General features: G+C 45.3%; 3 protein-coding genes and 1 long non-coding RNA gene across 4 annotated transcripts; 1 reads left to right on the top strand and 3 right to left on the bottom strand.

The window, feature by feature from the left end:
- Positions 1–1,433: 1,433 nt before the first annotated feature.
- LOC112880793 (IAA-amino acid hydrolase ILR1-like 9) lies at positions 1,434–3,701 on the bottom strand. Its single transcript, XM_025945545.1, has 5 exons — positions 3,351–3,701; positions 2,759–2,884; positions 2,162–2,476; positions 1,907–2,035; positions 1,434–1,845 (listed from the first exon to the last, which is right to left on the bottom strand). The coding sequence occupies exons 1-5, from the start codon at positions 3,699–3,701 to the stop codon at positions 1,471–1,473; spliced, it is 1,296 nt and encodes a 431-aa protein (XP_025801330.1). The 3' UTR covers positions 1,434–1,470.
- A 1,217-nt stretch (positions 3,702–4,918) lies between these two features.
- On the bottom strand, positions 4,919–6,612 carry LOC112882324 (premnaspirodiene oxygenase-like). Its single transcript, XM_025947354.1, has 2 exons — positions 5,716–6,612; positions 4,919–5,601 (listed from the first exon to the last, which is right to left on the bottom strand). The coding sequence occupies exons 1-2, from the start codon at positions 6,610–6,612 to the stop codon at positions 4,954–4,956; spliced, it is 1,545 nt and encodes a 514-aa protein (XP_025803139.1). The 3' UTR covers positions 4,919–4,953.
- Positions 6,613–14,905: 8,293 nt separating this feature from the next.
- LOC112880792 (S-norcoclaurine synthase 1-like) lies at positions 14,906–17,911 on the bottom strand. The gene is made up of 4 exons (XM_025945544.1): positions 17,633–17,911; positions 17,015–17,265; positions 15,837–16,158; positions 14,906–15,145 (listed from the first exon to the last, which is right to left on the bottom strand). The coding sequence occupies exons 1-4, from the start codon at positions 17,909–17,911 to the stop codon at positions 14,906–14,908; spliced, it is 1,092 nt and encodes a 363-aa protein (XP_025801329.1).
- Positions 17,912–19,491: 1,580 nt separating this feature from the next.
- Positions 19,492–20,519, top strand: LOC112883025. The gene is made up of 2 exons (XR_003226745.1): positions 19,492–20,047; positions 20,291–20,519. It is a non-coding gene; the product is annotated as an uncharacterized LOC112883025 (long non-coding RNA).
- The last annotated feature ends 3,047 nt before the right edge of the window (positions 20,520–23,566 follow it).

Raw genomic sequence — 23,566 nt, 5'->3', positions numbered from 1 at the left:
AAGAAGTACGGTATGCATGCGAGTAAGCCAACACCTGCTCTTATAGTCAAGGGCGATAGTTATGGGAAATTTCAGTGTCCCGGAAATCAGTATGAAATCGATCAGATGAAAGCGGTACCATATGCTTCACCTGTCGGAAGCCTACAGTATGCTCAAGTATGTACGCGCCCTGACTTAGCTTTTGTCACCGGGGTACTTGGCAGATTCCAGAGTAATCCAGGGATAGAACACTGGAAAATGGTTAAGAAAGCCTTGTGTTATGTGCAAGGAACGAAAGACCTCATGCTAACATACAGGAGATTTGAATCTCTAGTGATAGAGGGTTATTCAGACTCAGACTTTGCGGGAAATAAGGATGACAGAAAATCCACGTCAGGCTATGTGTTTACTCTCGCAGGTGGAGCTATATCGTGGAAATGCTCCAAACAGACAGTCACTGCATCGTCTACGATGTATGCAGAATTTATAGCTTGTTACGAGGCATTGGGGCAGGTTAAATGGCTAAAGAAATTTATACCCGGATTAAGAGTGGTTGACAGCTTAGAAAAACCACTAAAGATGTACTGCGACAATGAGGCTGCAGTATTTTACGCTCACAACAACAAGTCAAGCGGAGCTGCCAAACACATTGACATAAAGTTTTATGTTGTTAAAGAGCAAATCCAGGATCGTACAATCAGTCTTGAGTATTTGAGCATAAAGAAGATGTTAGCGGATCCGCTCACAAAAGGCTTACCACCCAATGTGTTCAGAGAACACTTAGCCGGCATGGGTTTACGGGAAAGCCTATGATTCCTGGACAGTAAGGGCCTAAAAGTAAGGTTCTGTTTCAAACAGAAAAGTGTGTTGTGGCTGTTAATCCAACAGTAATAACTGTTAAGACGAGGCATGCTCGATGTTGCTCGATGCATTGATCTGAATGAAATCGGACGTAAGAAGTGAGTAAGTGAGTTGAGATCAAAGGGGAGAATGTTAGTTTGATCTCATCCCGGATCGGTCCAACGACCGATCCGGAGTCTGTTACGCGCCCCGATCGGGGGCGCACAGCCAAGCCAATGGCATGTGGGCCCCCGTCGCGCAGCGCCAAAATAAAAGAAGAGGTGGGGGCCGGGGCACGAGATACGAAGTTCGCCGCGTTGCCTGTAGCCCCACCAAAAACCCTAGCTCGATCCGATCTAAGAGCGGCGCTGAAGCGACGGGAAGCGCCGCCGCCTCTGCACAGCACCGCCGCCGCACTTTCTCCCTCGACCTCGACTCCGGCTCGATCTCTTCTTCGCCATGACTAACAATGGCGATACCAGCTCATCAACCGGAGGTATGCCACATCCCTCTCTTTCTCTCTTTCACTTTCGGTTAGTCCCAAATTCTATCTTTGTCTAGCTAATCACCGAGCCATCTAGCACTTAGTCGATCACTAAGCTTTAACAGCCCGAAGTATCCAAACAAGCCTGTTTTTCGCATTCATTTTTTTCAGGCCGATGCATGTTTCTTCAAGTATTCAATTGCCACGGCAGCATGGAACGAAGCTCCTATGGGAAGCACGTCCTCATCAATCACAAAGTGGGGGGAGTGGGTGGAATGGACGGTCACCATGGTGCTCTTGTTGCCGACTCCAATGGTGAAGAAGGCGCCAGCCATTCTCTGCGCGTAGAACCCAAAATCCTCCGCTCCCATCAGCTGTGGCGCGACCTTGACGTTCTCTTCCCCGAGCAAGCTCTGAGCCACTGCCTTGGCATGGGCGTATATCCCTTCATCGTTGATCACAGCCGGATATGTTCTCATTTTCTCCTCCATGAAGTCCACAGTCGCGGTGCAGCGATGCAACGCTGACTGTCCTTCTACAATCTTCATCAATTGTATGAGTAGCAGAAACTATGCAGTTCAGGTCAGAAAGAAAAAAGTTTACCTCTATAACTCGCTTCATGAGATATGATAAACCTTCATTTGTCATGCTCCTCAAGGTGCCACCAAAGGTCACTGACTCCGGAATAACATTATAAGCATCTCCTCCTTTCACGAAAGTGACCGATACAACCTGAAAGTTCAGAAGGCAGTGAAACTCCAGTCTTTTTCAACAGTAGGAGAGAATTTTTGAAAGAAAAAGTTCAGAATTTATCTGTCAATGAAAATACTACCACAGTATGGTAAGCAGATAATATACCGCGCCTTGGAGAGGATCTATTTCCCGGGAGACAATTTGTTGAAGGCTGAGGATGGCAGTGGATGCAGCTACAGTTGGATCAAAGGCTTGGTGGGGTAGTGCAGCATGCCCACCTTTACCAGTAACAGTTGCTTGGAATCGACATGCTGTTGCAGCAAAGGGTCCTGGCCTTGATGCAACGACGCCTACTGGAAGGACTGGGTCAACATGCAAGCCAAAGATGGCTGACACGTCATCAAGAAGACCTTCTTGCAGGACATAATATGCACCACCCTGACCCTCCTCTGCTGGCTGGAAAACAAGCTTTACAGTGCCCTAATGATTGAACAAGAACAACACTAATTATAAATATGGAAGGCGTAATTGATCTATTGAACTGACCTGAATCATCCAGGAACCACAAAGAATAGTGAAACCTAGTATATATAGACAGTTATGTGATATATATCATGATGTGCCATGAATACTAACATAATCCTAATAGCATAGGAAAATCTTTCCCTAAAAAAAGCATAGGAAAATCTGGTGACGTTTTACAACATTCTAAATTTCATGGCACTATGAACTTTCTGGTCCATCAAATTGGTTAAAGAATACCTTCAAATCACTCTTGTGATCTTGAAGTATCTTAGCAGCCCCCAGAAGCATTGCTGTGTGTGCATCATGTCCACAAGCATGCATTTTCCCACTTTCCTGGCTCTTGTATTCCCAATCCACCAATTCCTGGATAATGCCATAGTAAGCCAAACAACCACACCTGAAGTAGTATGTTTTCCACAAACGTTAATTAAAGAATGTATTGGGTTTGTTTGTTTGCCTTACAGAACACATTGAATTTATATTCGTGGATGCAATGCAAACTATCGTAATGGTCCAAGCTTTTTTTTTATCCTCTTGCATTTTTTATTTGGTACCATGGCAGTTGTCTACTTGTCTTGGCAAGAATCTTGTTCAGATGACGCAGTTCAATCCACTTGATAAAAAAGTTTTCAGATGATTACGAATTAAAATTTCTGATAATGAAATCGATGCATCATCTTGCAAATCAATTGATTCAGACTCCAATCAAAGCCTACGTTTCAGAGGAAAAAAATTTGCACATGGAAGCGCGAGAATTTTCCTAATAAGCATCATTAGAGAGATCATCTTGCCATCCGAACGCAGGATCAGAACTGAGAAACATACGGACCTGCAGGGGGAGCGCGTCCATGTCGGCCCGGAGCGCGACGACGGGCCCGGCGCCGCCGGCGCCCCCGACGATGGTCGCCACGACGCCGGTGGTGGCCACGGGCCACCTGTACGGGACGCCGATCGCGTAGAGCTCGGCGCGCACGAGCTCGCTGGTGCGGTGCTCCTGGAAGGCCAGCTCGGGCCGCTGGTGGATGCGCCGGCGCACGCCGCGCAGCCACGCGGCGAACCCCGGCGCGCGCGCTTCTCCGAGGAGCTCAGCCGCGAGGGGCGCCGCCGGCGAGGCGAGGGAGAGGCGGAAGCAGAGTAGTACGGGTAAGAGGATGAGGAGGAGGCAAGAGGCGGCGGCCATGGTGGAAGGAGGAGATGAGTCGATCGGAGGAGGCTTCGGAGTGGACGAGTGGCAGTGTATCATGCCATGCAGCCTGCCACCAACTGAAAATCAAAATCCTACTAGAATCTTGGATCGTTGCATGTATACAGGTAGGATCTCTTATCAGGGACTTCACTAGCAACAATCCCGGATGATTAATCTCAATGTTAGTCCACTGTTTACCGTGTTTTGGGCCAGCCACTTCTTCTCATTCACGAGATAATATATTGCCGGCGGAATAGCCAATTTCATCCTCAAACTTTCATTTGAAGCTCAACTTCATCCCTAGACTTTCAAAACCATGGTTCAGTCCTTAAATTTCTCCATCCGGTACAATTTAATCATTCGTCCTATATAGCATGTTATATTGGCACACCTCGTCACACCTAGTCTGCTGTAGTTTATAAAAAAAATCAGCATTTCTATAAATTTGGTCATTATAAAAGTTTCACCTTGACGAAACTAAAACAATGTACAGTTTTTACTGAAGAGAGTGGATCCTGAACACATTTATTATACACGCGCAAAAGTTCCTTTTTTGAAAAAAATTCATGCAGATAGAAGCTAAAGTTTTCTTGTGTCATCTTTAAGCGTGTGTAAACTAATATATGTTGCTGCTAAAAAAAGAAACACTTGGATGCTGATATTGTACGTCAACGTGGCAATTCAAGAAACGTAGGATGATGAAGGACTATATTGAGCTGCATGGAAAAAATCAAGAGCTGAAACTGTCATTTTAGAAGTTTAGGGACGAAGTTGACCTCAGCTGAAAGTTCGAGGATGAAATCGGCTATTCTGCCAAAGTTCCGAGGCTGTCACAGCTAAGTGGATTGGTAATACTTGGCCGACCCATGACTGTGCTACCTTGTACATTTGAGGGCACCATTTTGGCATTGGGCAATGCAAACCTTGCACGCCTCCATTTTGATCATACTTAGACATGTATGTTCATACACAATTTCAGAACCAAATTGGTTCAAAACAATAAAAAAAATGTAACTATATATAACTTTTTTTTATTTTTCAAATTCAGTCACATAAATCCTTCTCAGCAAATTGTGCTGATTTCTGTATATCCACATCTCGTTAAACTGCCAGACCAAACAATAAACTACATAAAGGCACTTATAACTTGAACAGACAAGAGATCATTGAATAAAATGACAAGTAAACACGCACAAGGCCTGTGACCCAAGTAAGTATATTAGCAAACAGCCAACCTCGTTGAAGGCTAACCAACAATGGTTAACTGGTCATCATAAGGGGCGGGTACATGGACTACCGGAACAAGCAAAAGATCGGACTGACGTCGTGCGGTGACCCCCATTACTTCCCTCATATCAACCTCTGCAGGCGCCATTCCACGTGGCAGCTTCCAGTCAAAGTGGTACAAGAGGCTAGCCAGCGCGACTTCCACGCTGGCTAGCCCAAACATCATCCCCGGGCACATCCGCCGCCCTGCCCCGAACGGTACGAACTCAAAGTCCGTGCCTTTGAAGTCGACGCTACCTTCATGTCCAAACCTCTCGGGCGCAAACTCTTCCGGTGCGTCCCAGTGAGCCGGGTCCCTGCCGATCGCCCAAGCGTTCACGAAGACGGTGGCTCCTGCTGGGACATCAAACCCTAACACTCGGCACGGGCTGCGGCACTCCCGCGGCAGAAGAAGTGGTGCTGGTGGGTGCAGACGGAGAGTCTCCTTGATGACCAGGTGGAAGTAGTCTAGTTTCCCTAAGCTCGCCTCTGACACTCTCTCATGGCCCTTGAGAACCTGCCTGATCTCGGCCTGCGCCTTCCGCATCACCCGTGGATTCCTCACGAGCTCAGACATCGCCCATTGCAGCGTGGTCGCGGATGTCTCGCTGCCGGCCAGGAAAAGGTCCTGAAATGCAAGAATTGACAAAAAAATAATCTTTTCTGAGCTGAAAAAAGTTACCGATCGACAGGTTCAGTTTTAATTTCTCTATTATTGACTCTCATTAGATGATGAACTTACGGCGATCACGACTTTGATGTTGTCCATGGAGATGGGGAATTCCAGGTCGCCGTCTCTATGGATTCGGAGAAGCACGTCGAGCAGGTCCTCGTCGCCATTGTTGTCAGGTTTGCACAGCTGGTGCTCCTGGATCACGCTGTCCATGAACGCCATCGTCTCCACCCGGACCCGCCTCATCTTGCCGGGCGCTCCGCTGACGAGCATCGCCATGCGCGACGACGGGTACAGGTCCGGCAAGCTCGGGCGCGAGAAGAGCTCGACCCCATTCTCCATGAGCCGGAAGAACTCCGCCCGGTCCTGGAACCGGCTTCCCACGATGGCCCGCACCGCCGAGTCGGCGACGTACGACGAGATGCAGGCGCTGAGGTTCACCGCTTGGTCCGCCGCCGCCGCTGCCGCCACCTCGCGGAGGAGCCGGCCGGCCTCCTGCTCGCGGACGGCCCGGAAGGACTGCACGCGGCGGGCGCTCAGCAGCTCGACGGTGCAGATCCGGCGGAGCTGCCTCCACCCGTGGCCGTAGGGAGCGAAGATGAGGCCCTCGGCGCCGTCGGCGAGGACCAGCCGCGTCGCCGGGCCAATCGGCCGCGTCGCGAAGGCGAGGTCGTTCGCCTTCATGACCGCACGGGCCGCGTCGGCCGACGAGGCCACGACGACGGGTAGCTCGCCTAGACGGAGCAGCATCAGTGGACCGTGGCGCCTGGAAAGGTCACGCAGCTTGTGGTGCGGGAGCGCGTCCAGCAGGTGGTGCAGGTGGCCGATCACTGGTAGAGCCCAGGGCGACGGCGGCAGCCGGAGGCCGGCACGCCGGCGGCGCGCACGGCTAACGAAGTGGGTCGAGGAGATGACGACGATGGCCAGGAGTGGAAGGAACAGCAGGTGGAGAGGGATGGCAGGCATGGTCTTGCTTGCCGGAAGGATGTTCAGTTCGGTGAGAACGCAAGCATGCATAGATGCAACGGTTTGGCCCAAGCATTGCTTTTATAGTGTTCTTATAATTGTTTTATCCATCTTCCGTACGTTAGTCTGATCCTTGGTCCATTAAATTATCTGGCTTTTTGTTCACATTTATATGATACTGTATCTTACTTATTTGCAATTTGCATTCAATTGTCTGGCACTACTACAAAAAGCATTTTTAGGGGCGGGTAAAAGCGTATTTTTAAGGGCGGGTCACCCCCTCACCCGCCCCTGAAAATGGGTTTCCCGCTATTTTTTTCGATTTGCATTCCCGCCAATTTTGATCTCTCAATCTAGTTCGTGATCGTGATTGCGATTTGCCCGCCAATTTTGATCTCTCAATTTAGTTCGCGATCGTGACGCTGAATATGTTCGGTAACTAAAAATATTTATGCATACAAAATTAAATTATATGAAAATAAAACATCATTAGAATACATCATTAAAGTGCATATTGAATACATATTTTTCCTCTATTCCTCCCTAGGAACGCTAGTAGAGGCGGCACGGTGTCGTTGATTGTCCCACTCACGAAGTCCAATGTATTTATCTTCCGTTGCCAAATCTTGTGCTTCGTGAAAAAATTTGCCCCTCTCGTTGACCACTTCATGCATAATGAAACGGCAAAAATCGTTGACTACATCTAGAAGTTGTTTCTCGTGGAGCCGAACACGGTGTTGTTCCGGGTGAATCTTCAATTATTGAATCCATGGTAAAATTAATTAATCATGTGCTAGTTACCGTAAAAAATAATGTACACATATGCATCTTTCCCTAATAAAGAGTAGTGCCTTACACATTCGTGATCAGTAGTTTATCTCCCTCGCACCCTTATATGCTCGCATATGTAGTACTCACAGTACACGGAACCCGCAGGTTGCTTGTGGCACGGGAACCTTGTGTGTATAGTCATTTTCTCTGGTTTGCCGGTGGGATGAATTGATCCTTTATGAATGTAGAACTGGTAAGCCCTATTTTAAAATGAAAGAAATGGAAAGTTAATTTATATATGTATACTTCTGTAGAGAAATAAGCATGATGTGCATAGGGAAGATAAGAAATTCACTCATAATTGTAGAATTTCTATGAATTCTTGGTATCTCTGAGTTGACAAATCCAAGGAGTCCAATACGAGTAATCTTCCAAGGTTTGGCTGTAATTGGAAAGCAATCCAGTGATTTCTTAAAAAAAATATTATGTACGATTTGTAAGCAATCCAGTAGTTTATTATATCAAATGATTGATATTAGACTTACTGGATGTGGTATGGCGCAAATATGACATCCATGTCTTCCCATCGTGTCATCATATGCGATATGTAGGCCGCAATTCTCTTCACGGTCTCTTGGTGAAATTTATGTCGTTCCTTTTATTTTTCCTTCTTTGTTGCAAATGGCTTTAGTCAGTCATCGTCGTCCTTTAGCCATTTTGGCCCAGCGTGCCTGGCCTTGCAAATCGCTACGGGATCAAGGTACCAGACCTTTTTCTTTAAGATAATAGCATCCATTGTTTGCATCCTGTAGAATATAATGTATCACAATTAAATATTTGTGCATATACAGTACTTTAGGTCGTAATATAAATTAAATTAGTATCGATGAGGCACTTACATGCACCAGAGTTGAACTATTTCAATACCAAATTGTTGGAGGCGGAACATGTGTTGGATGTCTTCAAAATCGAACATGATATCAAAGATTTGTTGCCCTTTAAGTCCGAATATATCCGGATGGTGCGAAGCATATATAGTTTTTAGCCCAAGTATACATGCCCTCTTGTACCAATTATGAAACCTCCGCATAAAACTAGGACAATCCCTTAGTGCCCAATCTGGTAGCAAGTCTTTTCCGTACTGAAACTTTAAAGGAGCATCATCTAAGTCTGGAAGGTCATCAACCCCAATGTCCTTTTCGTACTCCATGTTAGTACGGGGCGTAGAAATACCCGACCGTCTGCTGGCACTACAATCTGCTGGATTATCCTTTAACTTAGCCTTCTTAGCCTTTTCATCAGACTTCTTGTTTGCGGCGTGCCATCTAATCACAATTTCTGACCCTTCCTTGTTGTTTTGGTAAGACCGCAACACTGGAGGCAACAGTGATCGGGCCGGTGGCGGAGCCAGTGGTGATACCGAGGCCTGTGGGGATGGCTCTCGTGGTGGTGGTGATACCTGGGCCTGTAGGGATGGCTCTCGTGGTGGTGGTGATGTTCGAGCTGGCGGTGATCGCGAGGCCGTTGGTGATGGCTCTCGTGATACTAGAGCCGCTGGTGATGGCGGAGCCTAAGGTGATGGCTCTCGTAATACTGGAGCCACTGGTGATGCATCTCGTGGTTGTGGTGACGGCAGGGCCGGTAGTGAATGCTCTGGTGCTGCCCCCTGCTATTGTTGTTGTGGTGCTGGCGAGATATGGTCCGGAGCAGCCAATGGTACCTGACCAATCAGTAAGATATCTTGTTTATGCCATAGAATGGTGCTGCCGACACATTTTCCAAGGCAACTCTTTCCATCTACAGTGGGGATGTCTATCTTGTTATCCTCATAGCTTGATTTCAAGAGTTGCTCCACTTGTACGCATGCATATAGGGCCGGGATCGGTTTTCCCTCAAATAAACCACTAGCTGGATGCACCTGGGCCTTGGCAACTTCTTTTGTCTTTCCAGCTCTGCCGACTGGATAGAGCAACAAGCAGGGAGTAATACTTGTTATGGTATCCACCGGCTATTGTTGAGCTGTGGTCAAGGCAGCACTGCTATGTGCACATGCCGGACTCGCTTGGCCAAGTACCAGAGGTTGCATGCCCACCATCTATTGCTGCCCCACCTCTTGCGACGGGTTGAACATAAGTAGCCCCGACTGCTGCTGCTCCGCAAGTGTTGACATGAACAAATCCTTAAACTTTGCTTGCATTGCATTCTCTGCCGCTGCCACGATTTCTTCTTTATAGCGGTCATGGCTCCTGTACCTAATCCGGTCCTTCTCGAACCCATCCTTGATGCTCAACTTAGAGGACAGGCCTCTAACACGGCCTCCATGCTCTTTGGACCCAATAGCTGTACTGAGCACATCCTTCTCCCTATTGGGTTTGAACTGACCTTTTTTCTAAAGCTCATCAAGTTGTAACATTTTTTCTGCCACCGCTTCGGTCTAGGGTCGATCAAATTTTGGTTTCCCTTCAACTATCTTTGGCTTCCTTGCTTCAAGCCACCGCCATCCACGTTCATCCAAGCCTTCATAAGGGTCGGGCTGCCTGGTAGCTATTGCCATCTCTCTTTCACGCCGCCACTTCTCAACCTTCCTTTGGTACCCACCTGGCCCAAGGTGGACTCTATGTATGTTGCTCTTTGCTAGTTCACTTTGCATCTGGCTTAGATCTAGAGCTTCTTCAGTGGTCTTCTGTTGAACAAACTCTTCCCATTGTGCTGGTGTAATGTCCCCGTAATCTGCAAATGGCATTCGACCCTTCTGGACATACCGGGTATTCAGTTCGCTCTTCCACCGGCGGAAAGTTTCACCCAGCATCTTCAGAGCATAATGCTTTACTTGTTCTCTACTTCCTCTGGGCAGAATAAAAGTTCTGCTCAACAATTGCCACATCGCTTCTTTCCACCCCTCAGGACTAGGGGCCAATTAGGGATCGTTGGATCCAAAACCATCTTTGTTCTGATTATCCTAGCATTCCGAAACTTTGCTACAGCCTGCGGAGGATCTATGGGCTCTCCTGCTGTGCTAATTGCATTAACAGTCCATTGCCCTTTGGGGTATTGGTTTCTTCCTCGCTGACCCCGTTTCCTTTTATTTTGGCTGTTAGAGGTTGTACTTGCAGGATCGGGACCCGAGCTTTCATTGTCTTCCTCTGTGGGGCTAGGGGGTCCGTGTCGGCGCTTACTCCTTCCTATCGGAGCCGCCTGCATAGATAATACACGTCATACAGGTCATTACTCGTATAGTCTGCTTCGTTGTAATTAATCGTGTATTCATTACCTGACGTGCTCCCGGTTCGTAATCCGGATCGAACGCCTCCCCTAACCGTCTTTCTCTTGCCGGAACAGGGTGTGGATCAACCGGATCATGCCACTTGTTTCCTACCCAAGCGCCTTGTCTAATCCTAGGGCCTTGCTCGTCCCCAGATTCGACACCGACGTCGGCCTCCTTGAAGATGACGACGGAGGATCCATCTACGACTTCTATGCTACATAGCCATCGAAGATATATTTTAATAAATATTTCAATTCACACCGAAATGAGAGAGAGAAATTTCTTATAAATAAGAAATTCCTGAACATTTCACATTTAATATCATGAACATTTCACATTTAAATTACAATTACTTTGAATAGAAATGCTGCAAATATATACATCATTAGAGGTCAATATTTGCTCAGCACTGATTAGATGTCAACATTTGCTCCGCAATGTCAACATTATCACTCTCTCTACATGTCTCCACCATTTGCGCCAAATGGATTTACAGGGGCGGCTCGGTTGCTATAGTACCCGCGCCCCATTTGTAAGAACAGGTGACGTTTTGGTCCGTCCCTAAAAAAATTCGGGGTGTTGCTACAAATCGTTTTTTAAGTAGTTTGGCCTTTATTGATTTTTTTTGCAATTTTCATTTGTTTTCGTATGTTCAATGAACAACTCTGCACCTGAATTCTTTTCTACGTCAAAGATGACGTTCCATAACAGTTTGAGATTTTCATTGATCTTTTCCTTCAGGTGCAAGGCGTTGCTGATCTTGCATTGGTTTGAACAATCAATGGATTATACTCGTAGGTTGTGTACTTGCATATCACGCCCCAACTCATCTCTTGTTGCTTCTTGACTAATCGATTTATCCAAGTCTCTTGCCATTACAATGTTTTCCAAAGAACATATCTACACAAGTAGATGATACATCTCTCATTAAGTCGACTTCAATGTAGCCCACTTTTTTACATTCCTTGTGGTAGCTAGAACCTATCCATCTAGTTCAAGTTTACTAATTTTTGACTAATTATTCTATCAGTTGTAAGCAATGTGGCCGTGGTGACTGGCAATCTTAAAATATACACAACCTGAATCTCTTGGAGGTTATTATAGAGGTAAGATGTGTGTGCACGAGTAAAGGTAAGTCTGCCTGCATATATATCATTATATGAAACATTTTTAGAGGGGTAGAAAGGCATTTGCAGCTGAAAATAATGTATTTGAAGGGATGGGTGCGAATCCGCGTCTAGAAATAGACTTCTAGGGGTGGGTGCGGCCTGCCTCTAAAAATCGATTTAGAAAATTCAAAAGGATATATAAAAATAGAAAACGACTAAAAATATATGCAGCTACATCTAAGATGTAGAATATAGCACATAGATAACCTACAATATTTAGTTGCGAATATTTTTATTTGGGATCGTTCAAATGTCAAATTGAAGATTACGTAACATGCCACACCTCGTATGCACGTTCTCTCGCCGCTGTATTGGTTTTTAAGGATCAAGAGTCTTCCGTAGATCTTTTCCTTTAGACTCTTTTGTACGGTACCCTGTACTACTCATTTGCTTCTCAGGTTCAATGTTTTTGACTTTTGCAACTGAACCAAGTGTTGAACTTCGCTCTGCCGTCTCACGTTTTGGAGATTCAATCAATTACTCCTTAGTTATTTAATTTGTTTTTCAACTTGCATCATTTTAATCAAAGTTCTAAATCTCCCGCTATAGCTGTGAGATGCAGGCTATCGCTATTTGGAGTCATATATAATTTAGCCGCTATAGCCTCATTTTGCCCGCTATTAGCTGTTTTTAAAGTCCAGCCACTAACTCTTAGCCCGCTATTTTGAACCATAATTTTAATATATAGCACCTCTCATCTTGTCAACTGTTGACCAGATTGATGGTTCTAATAATATCCAAGTTTTTTCCATTAAAACAATGCTTTACAAATTAAAGTACATATAGTTATAAAGTAGATGATACAACTTAGTTGCGAAGATCGGAGACATTTCCTTTTCTAAAAAAATGATAAAACCGGTAGTGTTTAAATACCATTTTCTGTTCAACCGTCAATGTATAATATTGAACAAGTAACCAATGCTTTGCAAGTACGTTGCTACGCAGCTTATAAGGATCAGAGCTGGCATTCCACGCAGTTTGAGAATCCAGTATAGATTTTTGCCTTGAGTTGAGAGCTACCGTGTCCGTAACTTGTGGGAGTACCAATAATGGGTTCACGTGTGTTGTGTGTGGTCGGTGGACTTTGCCTTGTGGACTAGTGTGTCGGCATCCATTCTTTCCTGCTGCTTGCACGCACCAAACACAAATTCGTTTCCTAGCTGTTTGATTTGGAGGGAAACCAGCGTACTTATTCTATTAATATTCCCTTCAAAATGGTGTATTTCTTCTTCCTGAATTGCATGATAAACAACACTAAGCTAACAAAACGATATTTTCTCTCCCTCTATATATACACATACTTATTGTCTATTTTACTCACTGCAAGTTAAATAATATTCAACACGTCGGTGGAGCGCCGCCCACCTCCGCGAACCCAACTAAAATTCCCTAACCATACTTACATGGAAGAAACCGTAAAAACTCCCCCGTTACAAACCACCCAAAGCTTCCACCCTTGACCTCTGTCAGCCGCCGTTCATTTAGATCCTCACATTCTCTCTCTTCGTGTTCTCCTCTCCATGGTGGCACGGCTGATGCTGACCCTGACCCCTCGCACTCCGACGAGCCGCCGCCGGCTTGCTGCCTCCCACATTGCGGGTTCCCTCCCCGGAGCAGATCTTGGGTGGCGACGCAGAATGACCTCTACGTCTCCAGGCTGCGCGGTCGAGCTTGCTGGGCGTCAGCCCCCGTCATCCTCCCCACTTCGCGCTGCCTCCCTCCGCACTCCAACGCCCGAAGGCCTGATTTTCCATCAGTTGGTTCTCCGATTGATTTAATCAATTCTTTGTTCAAATTTTCACTACCACATGCATGTCGGTGATGCTGGAATTGGACGATCTAACTTCCGTTGTTTGATATGCAGCAAAACCTCCTGATCTTGTCATGTTCTTGCAACCTGTGGCGGTGGCGGTGCAGTAATCACCTGATCTGTAGTATCGACAATAGGGCACTCGTGCCTCCCACGGCACATCGTCCTGCAGCTACAGGCCTACACCAAGTTAATTTCCCTTGTGTGTTGGCTTGTTTGTTAATTTTCAATTTATTTTGTAGGCTTGCTAGTTAATTCCCAATCCCGGTTTCCATGCTGTGTGCAGATCACGAACATAGTAAAGGAGTAAAATTGATCTCTTTTTGAAGAAGTCATCTCAAGTAGCTGAGTCTAGGGATACGCGCATAGAAGGATTCTTCTTCGCCCATCTGTGGTATGGTGCCCATGGATCCCTTATCAAAATTTATGTCCCTGCAGTAAAGAAAAAAAATAAACATTGTCCAACGTCTTGGCAGATTGAAATGTTGATCTCTTTCATATTCTAAAATTGGGTTGGACCTAGAATCTTTTTTATTAGAAAATTCGATTTGACCTGCAGTTTATTCAATTGATTGCAAATTACGGTTTGTTCTATACCAATATACTCCTATTTAATTTCATCTAATAGATTACTTTACGCTCATCATATGAGCAGACTGAGGACCCCTCAGATTTCAGTCTAATCATTTTCAGGCATACAATACGCAGACATCCCCAATTTGTTACAGAGTTCAGAAAGCAGCTCATACCTCCAAAAAATAGCAATCCACTACTACTTCATGATCTGTATAACAGCATGCAGGTTGTTGCATGTTGTTTAAAATTGCACAACTTGGTGTGTTCTCCAAGGACATCAATTTCAACTCATTGTAACAACATACTACTAAGGCCCTGTTTGTTTCCGCTTATTTCCGATTTTGAAGGCTCGATTTTAGAAAATTCAAAAGTCGGATGACTCCCAGAATCGAGAATCGAGACTCCCAGCTGAAACAAACAGGGCCTAAGCGTGTCGGGAGAGCGGATTGTCATAACAAAGTACTGCATTGATGTTACAATGTATATCTTAGCGGTATGTAAATCATGTTTTTTCTTTCTAAGATATAATCAAACGTACAATAAACAACATGCAACAACCTCGGAGGTTGGTCCCTATGTAAATCATGATTCCTTTTTCATACTAAGAATGCATCATTTATACGGAACATGGATAATACGTATGTCTACTAGACGATCTTCCAGAAGGACAGCAACAGGCCGGCATAATGAATCTCCATTCTTTTAGAGTAACTTAGCATGATCCAAGGCTCTCTTCCCATCCAATTTGTTTGACATGTAAAGTTTTGCATACTCTTCTACCCCCGTTGTCTTGTAAAGGATCTTTTCTTCTGTGATGCCAGTAACAGGTGAAATTACTCCACCAAGTGATGGGATTTGAAATGCCGATACGGTTATCCGCTCATGATTGGTATTTATTGTAACCCTGTGCTCAATACTCTTGTACTTTCCATTTGACATGATCTATGAACACAAAAGGGTTAAAATAAGACAAATGAGACATCGAGTTGATTCTGATATCTTAGATCACATTCTAAAAAATAACCATTCATCTAAATGGGTAATTAAAGAGAGCATACTTGAACGGTGAACACTATATTGTTAGGGGATCCGCTATGCATAAAGGAAGAACCCCTTTCCTTATGTTAATATGGAAACTTCCCTTTGATGAAACCTAAATTCCTAAAAAGAAGTCATTCGATACTATCTCCCTGAAGCATTATAAGGCTAGCACACAAATCATTCTCAAAAGAGCCTTTTTACGGTCTTTCAAGAGGTACTACCAATTGTAACATAGGAGTTAAAAAATTGGTACCTAGGTATCAAAATTGCTATTATACATACATTTTGAAAGATCATAAGAACACTCTTTTTTTAATAAAAAAGTTGACAAAAGGGGAACCAGAAGTTAAAGTCTGAATGTAACCATAAAAGGACATTTGTGCCTGACGCATCGATATGCACTCATAGTTGGACATGCATCAATGTCTAAGAAAGTGTGTACAAGACAAAACTTTAAAACAGTGGATTATACCCTAAAATCATGATAATATTCTTTCTTGGATGATTACATTGTTGGCCATGGTTCCTTTTTGTATTGAGGTCATTTTGAAAACATCACTAATGAGCATAATTTGCAGGAAAGATTTCATACCTCAAGATAGTCACCCACATTCACTAGCAGTGCTTTAGGGTTTGGTTTTACTGGGATCCATGCATTGTGCCTTTTAATTTGAAGCCCCTGAACTGAATTAACTTCTAAAAGGAGAGTAAAAAAACTTGCATCAGAGTGGGGCGAGAATCCCAAAACCTTGTCAGCCATGGCCTTGCACGGCGGGTAGTAATTCATCCTCAAAAATTGTGACACATGTTTGTCCTCCATCAGTTTGGGATCAATATTTAGTGTTTTTGCAATAAAGGTTACAATAGAGTGAGAAACTTTCATCAGCTCAGAAGAATAGTCTTCAATAGATTTCCTGATATCACACAAGAAACAAATATTTATCATTGCTATAGGTATTGATACAAGGTGAAGTGTATGGTGAAAATTTTGCCATTATATATTCTCATTAAACTTCGCATCATTTATATGCGTTTATTAGTCAACGGGTACCTATGTACAGTTCATATTATAATTCATTTCTAAGGGCAGGCGAAGCCATTAGCCACCCCTGTAAAAGGATTTCTAGGAGCGAGATACGGTGTGGCCCCTCCTTGGAAATGCATTTGCTGCTCTAGTTTTAGGTGCGAAAAATGCCCCGTCCCTGCAAATATCGTTTTACCCGCCCCTAAAGAGCATTGATGTAGTAGTGACAGTATACACCGTAGGGGTCAAACATGTGCTCTCTGGTTCTTTAATTAGTAAGGAGGAAAAATGGAGTTTGTATACATTTCAGGGATAAAGTTATAAATTTATATGCTCAAGTTTGAAGCCTTCTCTATTACTTTATAGAAATGTATAGAGGAATGAAATTCCTTTTTCTGTCACAAATATGTAAGAGTGTAAAAGGTTCAAAATAGAAATAAGCAAAATCTAGCTGCAGTTTTTGTAACTGCAGTTTTTGCACAGTTGCTTAATTGAGATGGTAGTACAACATCCAAAATAACCAAAAATACATTTTGTTTAATCATAAAAATCTAGTATCATAGCCCAATATCTTCTATAACAGTTTTTGTGCCAGTTCTATGCGAACCCCTCTAATGACTTGGATTTGGCAGTTTAATAGCTTAGACCTTAGAGGGTCTGAAACAGAAAACTGTATCAATGATGCATGTCAACTGATAACTTGCATGTATTTGCTTGTGGATTGCTGCAGTTGTATAAACTCTAACCTGAATGTATGAGGTTGATGAGAAGGCCAGTATCTCATATCACGGGCCTGAGGCGGCTGAGTTAAGATGCCAAGCATGTCAGACCAGTCAAGTGTTTGACTCTCCGACATAACAAATGCTTGGCCATAACCTTGAATGTCTCCTGGAAGCTGGGCATAGGCATTCTTTACCTCAAGGGGAAGTTGAAAGAATTTCTGGATGTCATTTCTTACATTCGCGATTATCTCCTCTGGTATTCCATGATTCACAAGCTATATAAAAATCGAAAAGGTTGATGGTCAAGTGAGCTACTTTAGTGATTTTTGATGATTAAATCTATTAAAATGATAAATAAAATGGTAACTTCTTTGAGAACAAAATGGTAAACTATGGGGTTCATATTGCAAAAAACATGACACGCTCTTGCAAAAGAATGGCACATATCATCAGGTTAGTAATTGTGGTAGTCCTCGCAGTCAATATATATAATTTTAATTTCTACAACAATAACATTTGGGTAATTTGGGATGTCAATAGTCACTAGAAATTGTTGGGTATATGAAATATACGCTCATATCAGGGTGGTTTTCTCAAGTCACGCAAGTTGACACTGATTCACCTTGTTGAAAAACTGCGTACCTGAAAGAAACCCCAATCCTCGCAAGCGAACCTGAGGTGAGCTGCCTCCTGTTCTGCAAACTGAGGATCAAAGAGCCTACCAAGGTCGACCACAGGAACCTCACCGGATCGCTCGACGACGACATCAGCATTCTGAATGTCCATCCGGATGTACCTTTCAAGAGTCTCGGCTGCGAGCTCTTCACCACTGGCTGCGAGATCTTGCACATTCCTGACAGGGAGCGAAGAAGCCATGCGAGACCATCCGCTTTCGCTGCTGCTTGGAGTCGGAGCCTCCATCTCCATCCGAAGTTCAAAACTCTCAAGCAAATACTCACACAACTTGATGAATCAATTACTTAGCTTCCTTATATGTTCACAGGGTCTTTTGACAGCTAGACACTTTATAAGGTGCTCGGAGTCTTCAATAAGATCCTTTTAATGTATCAAGAACTTGCTAAAATAATGTTGTTGGTTTCGATGCAACACCAACAAAGAAGTGCTTAACTGGAGTACAAGAAAGGTAGGAATGATCCGCAAGAAATAACAGTAAGGAATTTCGTTGGTTTCCATGCATACAACAAGGAATGCGTTAAACTCCCATGTTACTGGCATCTTGCAAAGGTTTCCTTGCTCTGCTCGTCTAGCAGATCCTTATGTAGATTGTTTTGGACATATGCTGAAGGCTCGCCGGCTGATCACCGAGTTAGAAAAAAGAATCACTTAGGACCAAATAAAGTAGGTTCTGGTCCGCTCAGATTCCATCGACAACCTTTGTTTGAGTCCAAACAATTCTTAGAAAAAAATATTTTAGGCTAGTTAGCAATGCAAACAAATAGCTGCCAACAAGTTAAGACAAACACAACTAAGGATTCCACTCTGCAAGGATAAAAAATGTGCCGTCCGTTCTATGGATGGAGCACAACAAAGCCACTACTAGTTCTCATTCAATCTTACGAGCAGTTTTTAGGATGCTTTCTAGCAGGGATTCGAAGGATTGTTATGGTTTCAACAACGGCATGACATCCATTGAGATGATTCATCGATCACGTTACCACCTAAGAACAAAGAAACCGGTTTAAGTCTATTAATTAATTTCTTAAGTATGGGTTACAAAGTACTGACTACGTCGTTACAGATAGGCTTGCAGCTGTGGTAGGAGAGTTGCCTAGACTACTAATAGTACAATGATCCCAACACATGCATCTACATAACTCTGCTGCTCCGCTAGCCGGCCTCCACCATGATATTGTGGCCTCTGCACCTCCGCAGCATCACCATCTGCCACTTACCTAGACCACAACGACGCCAACATGCATGCACGCTACAATACCGTAGCCACACAACACACCTCCATCTATCACACGAACCTCGTGACCCACACCGAAACCGGACGTCACCTAGTTAAACTTGGTTGGCCAAACCTTGCCTCACTGACAAGGAAGTGAAGAGACCACCAAGTTGCTAAACTCTGCCGATCTATACGCTGCTGCGCTGATCTGATCGATGGCTATCACGCCGACCCGGCTACCTCATCTGCGTGGATTGGTAGTAATTGCACTAAGCGCGGTCCCAACCCAAGACACTACTGGTAGTTTCTATGCTTGCTATGTCACATAAGAAAATACACTCCCAATGCATAGTTTCTTCAAAATAAATTACTATCCAATCATATCTCTTCTCTCTCTTTTCTCCTCCTGTCCTCTCTTCTTTTATCTTAGTTTTCATGTAGATATGGTTTCTTGCACGAGACACGGTTTCTTTATATTTTTTCTTCTCTCCTTATTAACCCCACCACATCAGCTTTTTCTTACATGGCAATGTATTTAATATTATAGAAACCAGCTAAGTTGGAGGATTGGGACTGCCCTAACCCGACCACCGTTGCACACAGTCATGGTGTGCAACAACCATATTTTTCCATGAAAGTCACCCTCACGCAGCCACCGTGTAGGATGTGGCCGCATACACTCCTAGATGGGATACAGGGGAAGAGAGAGAAAAAAAGTAGAAGTTGAGCGTGCAGAAGAGAGAAGGAAGGGGCTGGCGGGTGCCAGCCGGTTGGATTTGGCTGCGGGTGGTGATCAGGGTTGGAGAGAGTGGGTGATTTTAATTTCAAAGGAGCCCTCCTCCGCCTCCCTCCTCCCTACAGTACCCCTCTGCTGCGCCTGGTCCAGATGATTCACGTACGGTGAGATTTGGGGCGGGCATGATTGGGGGAAAGACGGATGCAAGCTTCCTGGGTATCCCAATCTGATTTGTTTTCTCAATTTACAACCTGTTCTTCTGGATCTGGATTTCGTGGGGACTCATGCTTCCTGGGTTCGATTACTGCATTCTCTTCAGCATCTGCAGGTGACCTGAGGAGCAGCTAGCATCAAGATTGCAGCATCTTCTACTCCTGCATCTACATTTTTTTGCCCTTGGTTCGGAAAGGTACATGCGAAATTACGTCTGCTCTATAGAAGTAGATTTTATTTCTTCAGAGGTTTGATGCAGTGCTCCATCCAGAGTGTTGCAGGGCCCTATGCAGTTACTATCTAAGCCTGTGATTTTGTTCTTACTCTGTTGGGTTTTTTTTATAAGATTCTTACTCTGTTGGTTGGGTGCCAATTAGACATCTGTATAGCTGTTGGTTCGTTCATCATATGAATGTCTTTTGCTGATTCTTTTTTGCAGCTAATAATCACTTGGAGCGAAAAGGTTTCTGAAGTGCCTCAAGTGTGCTGGTAGTTGCTAGTCGCTTCACCCACTAGAGCATTGGATTCTTGTAGCAAATTTGACGGATAGTAGAACTAATTGGATATGCATGCTTTTGTAAGTTCCCTTTTGCTCAGTACGTGTACCACGGACCATGTTTTACTTGCCCTGCACTTGCCGAAACATTGAAATTGCCGTGTGGATTGAACCGCTGATTGTTGTATCTGTCATGAATGATACATCGACGCATGTGATGGTTATGCGTGAGCCAAACTGCCGTCACTAAGGGCCTGTTCCCGTGTGCCTTAAACATTCCCGAGTGCCAGATAAAACACAGGGGAAAGACCAGAATACCGAGTGTATCTTGTAAAACACTCGGGGAAACAAAACGCTCCCGACTTGAGGCCGCCGAATGGGGTTTCCCGAAGGTTGACCGTCGGAAACTTCTCTCCCGAGTGCATTTTCGATTTTGCCGAGTGTTTTTGACACTCGGGAGCTACACATATTCTGGTAGTGCTGCAAAGGCGTCTCTTGATTTATTTCGCACCAATCACCAAGCTTAGCTCATGAGGCGCTGCACTTCTAAGCCCGGACCAATGATACAACAAGAGGTGTGCAACTATGCCAAACGAAGAGGAAGCAAGGCACAACTCCAGCGAGTTTTTTTTAAAAAAGGGTTTAAAAAAAATTAAAATTCCAAAAAGGGGTGCCGGTTGAGAAAAATTTGAAAAATGGGTGCCTCCCGCCCGATCATCGGGCGGGAGGCGTGGGGCCGGGGACATCCCGCCCAACCAGCGGGCGGGACCCTCAAAAAAACTTTTTCCAGGCCCCCCCGAGGGCCCCTTCGCGAATAAGAAACTTTTCTTATTCGCGAACGGGTCCCTGAGGGAGCATCCCGCCCGGCCAGAGGGCGGGAGGCATCCCGCCCGGCCAGTGAGCGGGATGTTTAGAGCCATTTTTTTTTATTTTCCTTTGGAATTTATGATTTACAATCTATTTGAAATTGAGACTGTTTTCAAATGCAATATTGATTCGCCATATTCTTTTGTGTACATATAAAATTTTAATTCAATTTTACGAAGAAGATTGCTCTATCTAAAATTCGTATGAAGATGGTTAAACGATAACGTTTTGCAACGTAGAATCCGAATATTACGACAGTACGATAGATCAACCGATTAAAAAGAAAATAGTATCATACAAAAACAGTTTAAATATAAAAAGTTCACCAAATCAAGAGTATCTACTCCGCATGTCCCGGACCTCGCGCTCTCTTGGGCCTCCCGCCCCTAGTCCTAGGCCGTCGGCATATGTGGTCCTCCGAGTACGTAAATGCATCTGGAGCACGGTGAGGACGAGGCGGAGGAGGTGCAGGTGTGAAGGGGTCATCCTGGGACTGTGCACCTGGAGCGTCATATGTCTGGGATGGACCAATGATGTCAGGCTCGGCGCCGCCGCCCACCAGCTCTGACCAAGTGGCGGAGCCGCCCTCCCAGGCGTCCCAGTCCGGCACACCGAATGGACCGCCGTATGCAGGAGCTCCCGTCGACCATGCATGCTGAGCATAGCCATAAGAGTACGGTGCAGCTGGCCTCGAGCCTGACGGGAGAGACGGTCCTGGAGCATAGGCGCCAAACGTCTGAGGCTCCATTCTTGCAGGAGGAGGTCCCATTGCCGTCGAGTGCATGACTACAAAAAGAAATGAAATTAGTCGTGTAAATCATAGGTGATTGAAATGGCAATTATGAAGAACTTACAGCTTGAACTAGCGGCAGTACCGCTGGACGCTGCGTGCGGTGCTGTAGAGGTCGACGGGCCAGCTGTGTACACGTGGGCGGACGCATGAGATGAACTGGAGGTCCCCACGTCGTCTCTGCCGCGACACGTCAGTGCACGTAACGCTCGCGTCAAGCTGTCTTGAATCTTACGGAAGCTGTCCTTGTACTGTGCCTCCGGTATACGCACTCCACGTTCAATCAACGTGATCTGAGATGTAGCTTCGACCTCCGCGAAGTTGATCAGATCGATCTGCATACGTAATGGGATGCAGATTACTATTGGTATCGATATTTTAGAAAAAATATTTAATAATTCAAGTTGCGAAACACGTACCGCGCCACGCTGGTCCTGATCACGGTACGAGGGATACGTGTCAGAAATGGTCGGCTGGTGCTGATCCTCCGCGTCATGAATATGTGAACGAGTGACGTACGGACGCGTACGAAGGAGGTACCAGCGGAGGTATGCGCTGTAAGACGCCTCTGTGTGTGGCTGCGGCTCGTCCCACACATCGTCAGGTGCGTCTAGCCACCCTTGCACGTACTCCTGCATCTTGACGACCCAGTTCACCTCGTTGGCATGATATCCCCTGCGCGAATATCTGTTGCGAACATTTGAAATTCAACATTGCTTTATGATAACGAATATATAAGTCATACAAAACGTGTTATCACAAACTTACTCGTGTACGTTGCGCGGCACGGCCTGGAACGCTCGAGGTACGAGAGGAAACTGCTGTCGTCGCCCGAACTGTCTCATCACACGCTCGACGCAGTACGGCTCGACGAGAATATCGAACACTAGGTTCGCCTTTGTCAGCCAGTACTCCTCGTCACGCGTGCAGAGGGAAGACAACCCATGCGGCGCACGTGTCTGGATAGCCGCAGCGGTGTACGGTGTCCAGATGACATCCTGTGGCCGCATCCGATCAAATTCGGACACGAACTGAGGGTATGCTTTTCGGACCTGCCGATGTGCCCAGCTCATCTGAAAAAATTACACAACTGCATCGGTACTCCTCGTATACAGAAACGTATAACAGTAAATTAAAGAGCTTAAAAGAACTTACCCGTCGATCGGTCCAAAGCGAACCCATCGTGGGGCTATCCTCGTCCCACATCCCGTACATCTCGGGTGGATAAGGCTCTTCGCTGATTAGGGGACGCGCTATGGTGAATCGCTCGTACGACCATAGCTGCAGCAGAAGTGGGCAGCCTGTGATGACGGCAGTCCTCTCCGTCTTCAAACAGGCCTGGCAAAGACCTCGGTACGTCGCAGCAAGCACTGCCGATCCCCAGCTCCACCCAGGTACCTGGCCCGGCTCCGCATCCGCAATCGCGCGCGCGTATTGCATGAGCACCTTGTCCACGTAATTGCCGGTAAAGTTGCAGAAAAGAGTCCAGCCGAACAACCATAACAGATACGCCTCCAGGTATCGTGACACCTCGTACTGCCCAGCCAGAGGGTGCAGATCCT

This window comes from Panicum hallii, chromosome 2 (genome assembly GCF_002211085.1).
Source record: "Panicum hallii strain FIL2 chromosome 2, PHallii_v3.1, whole genome shotgun sequence".
NCBI lineage: Eukaryota > Viridiplantae > Streptophyta > Magnoliopsida > Poales > Poaceae > Panicum > Panicum hallii.
Note: the sequence above shows the minus strand (reverse complement) of the source record. Positions and strands in the feature narration are given on the sequence as shown.

Bases quoted from the DNA above. Each gene is read 5' to 3' on its own strand.
- LOC112882324 (XM_025947354.1), bottom strand. From the start codon at position 6,612: ATGCCTGCCATCCCTCTCCACCTGCTGTTCCTTCCACTCCTGGCCATC. The intron at 5,602-5,715 runs GTAAGTTCATCA...CTTGCATTTCAG, and splicing joins ACATCAAAGTCGTGATCGCC to GACCTTTTCCTGGCCGGCAG.
- LOC112880792 (XM_025945544.1), bottom strand. From the start codon at position 17,911: ATGGAGGCTCCGACTCCAAGCAGCAGCGAAAGCGGATGGTCTCGCATG. The intron at 17,266-17,632 runs GTACGCAGTTTT...ATTTTTATATAG, and splicing joins AGGATTGGGGTTTCTTTCAG to CTTGTGAATCATGGAATACC. The intron at 16,159-17,014 runs GTTAGAGTTTAT...GTGTGATATCAG, and splicing joins CATCAACCTCATACATTCAG to GAAATCTATTGAAGACTATT.
- LOC112880793 (XM_025945545.1), bottom strand. From the start codon at position 3,701: ATGGCCGCCGCCTCTTGCCTCCTCCTCATCCTCTTACCCGTACTACTC. The intron at 2,036-2,161 runs GTATATTATCTG...CTGAACTTTCAG, and splicing joins TAGATCCTCTCCAAGGCGCG to GTTGTATCGGTCACTTTCGT. The intron at 1,846-1,906 runs GTAAACTTTTTT...CAATTGATGAAG, and splicing joins TCATGAAGCGAGTTATAGAG to ATTGTAGAAGGACAGTCAGC.